The 2394-nt window shown below is 44.6% G+C and overlaps 1 protein-coding gene across 1 annotated transcript in view; it reads right to left on the bottom strand.

The window, feature by feature from the left end:
* stxbp4 (syntaxin binding protein 4) overlaps positions 1-2394 on the bottom strand; it is a 34545-nt gene that overhangs the window by 27459 nt on the left and 4692 nt on the right. Inside the window, exons 4-6 of the mRNA XM_015371801.1 lie at positions 1793-1899; positions 1499-1712; positions 1319-1400 (exon numbers count right to left, since the gene is read on the bottom strand). Of these exons, the coding sequence (XP_015227287.1) occupies positions 1319-1400; positions 1499-1712; positions 1793-1899 (403 nt within the window). The remainder of the gene's footprint in view (positions 1-1318; positions 1401-1498; positions 1713-1792; positions 1900-2394) is intronic.

Here is a 2394-nt window from a genome sequence, read left to right as displayed (position 1 = left end):
GTATGTTTATAGAAGATAATACTATTAATATAATGTGACTTTTCTAGAGAATCATTATACATAGTTATTTTATTCAGGGTTTCCAGTCTGACATCATTTCAGAATTCCCTGACTTTTAACTGACTCAGGATTAGTTTCCCTGACAGAATAAATGACAATAATAATAACATAACAGGTCACCAATCTAAAATGTTTAGCTCTATAACATTTAAATGCACCTCTCCAATGTCTAAGAGAAAAACATTTAATGAACATTTTTTAATATGTGACCTGCATCACTGATAGCCATATTTACACTGTGCGCATGGCGTACAGTTATGCCAATCTTCCTAATCCCTGACCGATCATTTTTAATCCAGGGTTATCTGGGCGGTGGGTGAAATGGGTGGTGGGTGAAATATTTGGTGGGTGTGTTACTGTACATACATTTTTTTGCCTTGTTGTTGTTTTTTAGCCTGGCAAGTCGAAAAAAATGTGTCTGATTCGCGCCAATTCCCAGACAAAAATCACGGCATCTGGCGGAAAATCACGCGAGAATGTGGACAAAATAACAAAAATGGCGCCGGCAAGGCTTCTGGGTCGTTTTTATCGAATGTCGGTGATTTTAAGGTAATTTTGAGTGATAAATAATTTTTTTTTGCGATCATTGCACTTGCCCGGCGGGCAAATGCAATGAAATTTGTACTCTCCCTACAATAAAAACTACTTGCCCCGGGAGATCGGGCGATGGTTAACATCCAGCCTTGGATTGACAGAAAAAAACCCTCAAACGTTTGACGTAATGACATAATGTAAGATGTAAAATGTTACATATAAGATGTAATTACCGTAACATGTATATTAGATGGACATCATTAATTTATCACCTTTGGCTCGTCTGTATCATTCTGCTTCAGTAACACATTAATTTTATTGTGATGGATTGTATAATATGTTATATTACATGATTTATACACTTCATTGACTTCATAATGACTAATCAATGTGATGGGCCTATTTTTTTATCATTAAGTTAAAGTTAATCTTCTGATGCTATGAAGCAGCCAGTCTGTGTCAAACTGATGAATTTATCTTTATTTTAAAAGTCTAAAGTCCCCCTTAAAATGAGAACATCATTGTTGTTCGATGCTGCAGCGCACCGATTGCTTATATTGCGACCGGTCTAATTAGGGAGTACCAATATGGCGGCTGGTGGTTTCACCTTAACCCCGTACTACCAAAGGACGATCAGCAATCCAGGGAATAAACAGAGATCAGTGTCAAAGCAGATTTCTTGCAATGGTTTCTGGGTGATTTCTCAGTGTGAACTGAAACTCACCGGGGTTCGGGTCGCCGCTGCAGTCGCTCGGCGCTACTGAGGAGACACCTGGCTGCTCGGGTCGGACCGGAGAAACTCGCACCTGGAAGCAAACAAGTCGTCATGAAGAAACATCTGGAAATGTTTGATATTCATCCTCTGATCCTCTGCAGGTCTGGTCCTGAACATGCAGCCTCTGACCTGCGTGACGTTGACCGGCGGCAGCGTCTCACAGGGGGGGTTCCTGCTGGAAGTGATCTTTGTGAGCACAGCTGGCTGCGGAGGCCCCGGCCCAGGGGCCTTAGCCTGGGGCCCGGCTCCACAGCCCTGCAGACAGACAGGACTGTGGGAACCGCTGCTAGAGCTGGACGACGACCGCCGCCGGATGAAGGCGATCTCTACCGTCGGATCTGGTCTGAAACACACCAGGAAGTTTTCCCCGTTAAGATCAGACCGAATCGCCTGTCAGTCCGTCTGGTTCGGTTTGCATCGCACCTGAGCTTGGTGCGGTTCAGGATGCTCCGGACCTCCTCGTACGTCACTCCGATCAGAGACTCCTTGTTGATGGACACCAGCTGGTCTCCCACCTGCAGCCGGCCGTCCTGCAACAGAAACCCAGGAATGATGAGGCGCCGCTGGGGACCAGGCCACCAGGACCAGTCCCAGCACTCCGTCTGAGATCTGCTCATCAGAGGAATAACATTTATGAACAAGCTGCAGTAACAGAATGAACACAATCAGGAGTCTCTAACCGTCACAGTTTCTCACAGAAAACATTTGGTTCTTCAAAGATTCTTCTCGTTATTCAAAGGCGACTAGAGAGAACATCTGAAGTGGTGAAAATCCTGCTTTTTGCCCAGAGCTGGCTGCACCGTTTAAATATTAATATTATTAATAATTGAACTTTATTGATGCCCTGCGATGGACTGGCGACCTGTCCAAGTGGACCCCGCCTCTCGCCCATAAACAGCTGGAGTTTAGCACCAGCAGCTTTGTGACCCCAGCAGGGAAAATCCACTGGACTTTGTTTCCAAGTCTGAAGACGTTTCTCTTCCATCCAGGAAGATTTTTCAATTCAAAATGTCAGAAATAGCGTT

The sequence above is a fragment of the Cyprinodon variegatus genome, unplaced genomic scaffold (genome assembly GCF_000732505.1).
Source record: "Cyprinodon variegatus isolate N-32 unplaced genomic scaffold, C_variegatus-1.0 Scaffold65, whole genome shotgun sequence".
In the NCBI taxonomy this organism is placed as follows: Eukaryota; Metazoa; Chordata; class Actinopteri; order Cyprinodontiformes; family Cyprinodontidae; genus Cyprinodon; species Cyprinodon variegatus.
This window is presented reverse-complemented; position numbering and strand designations above follow the sequence as displayed.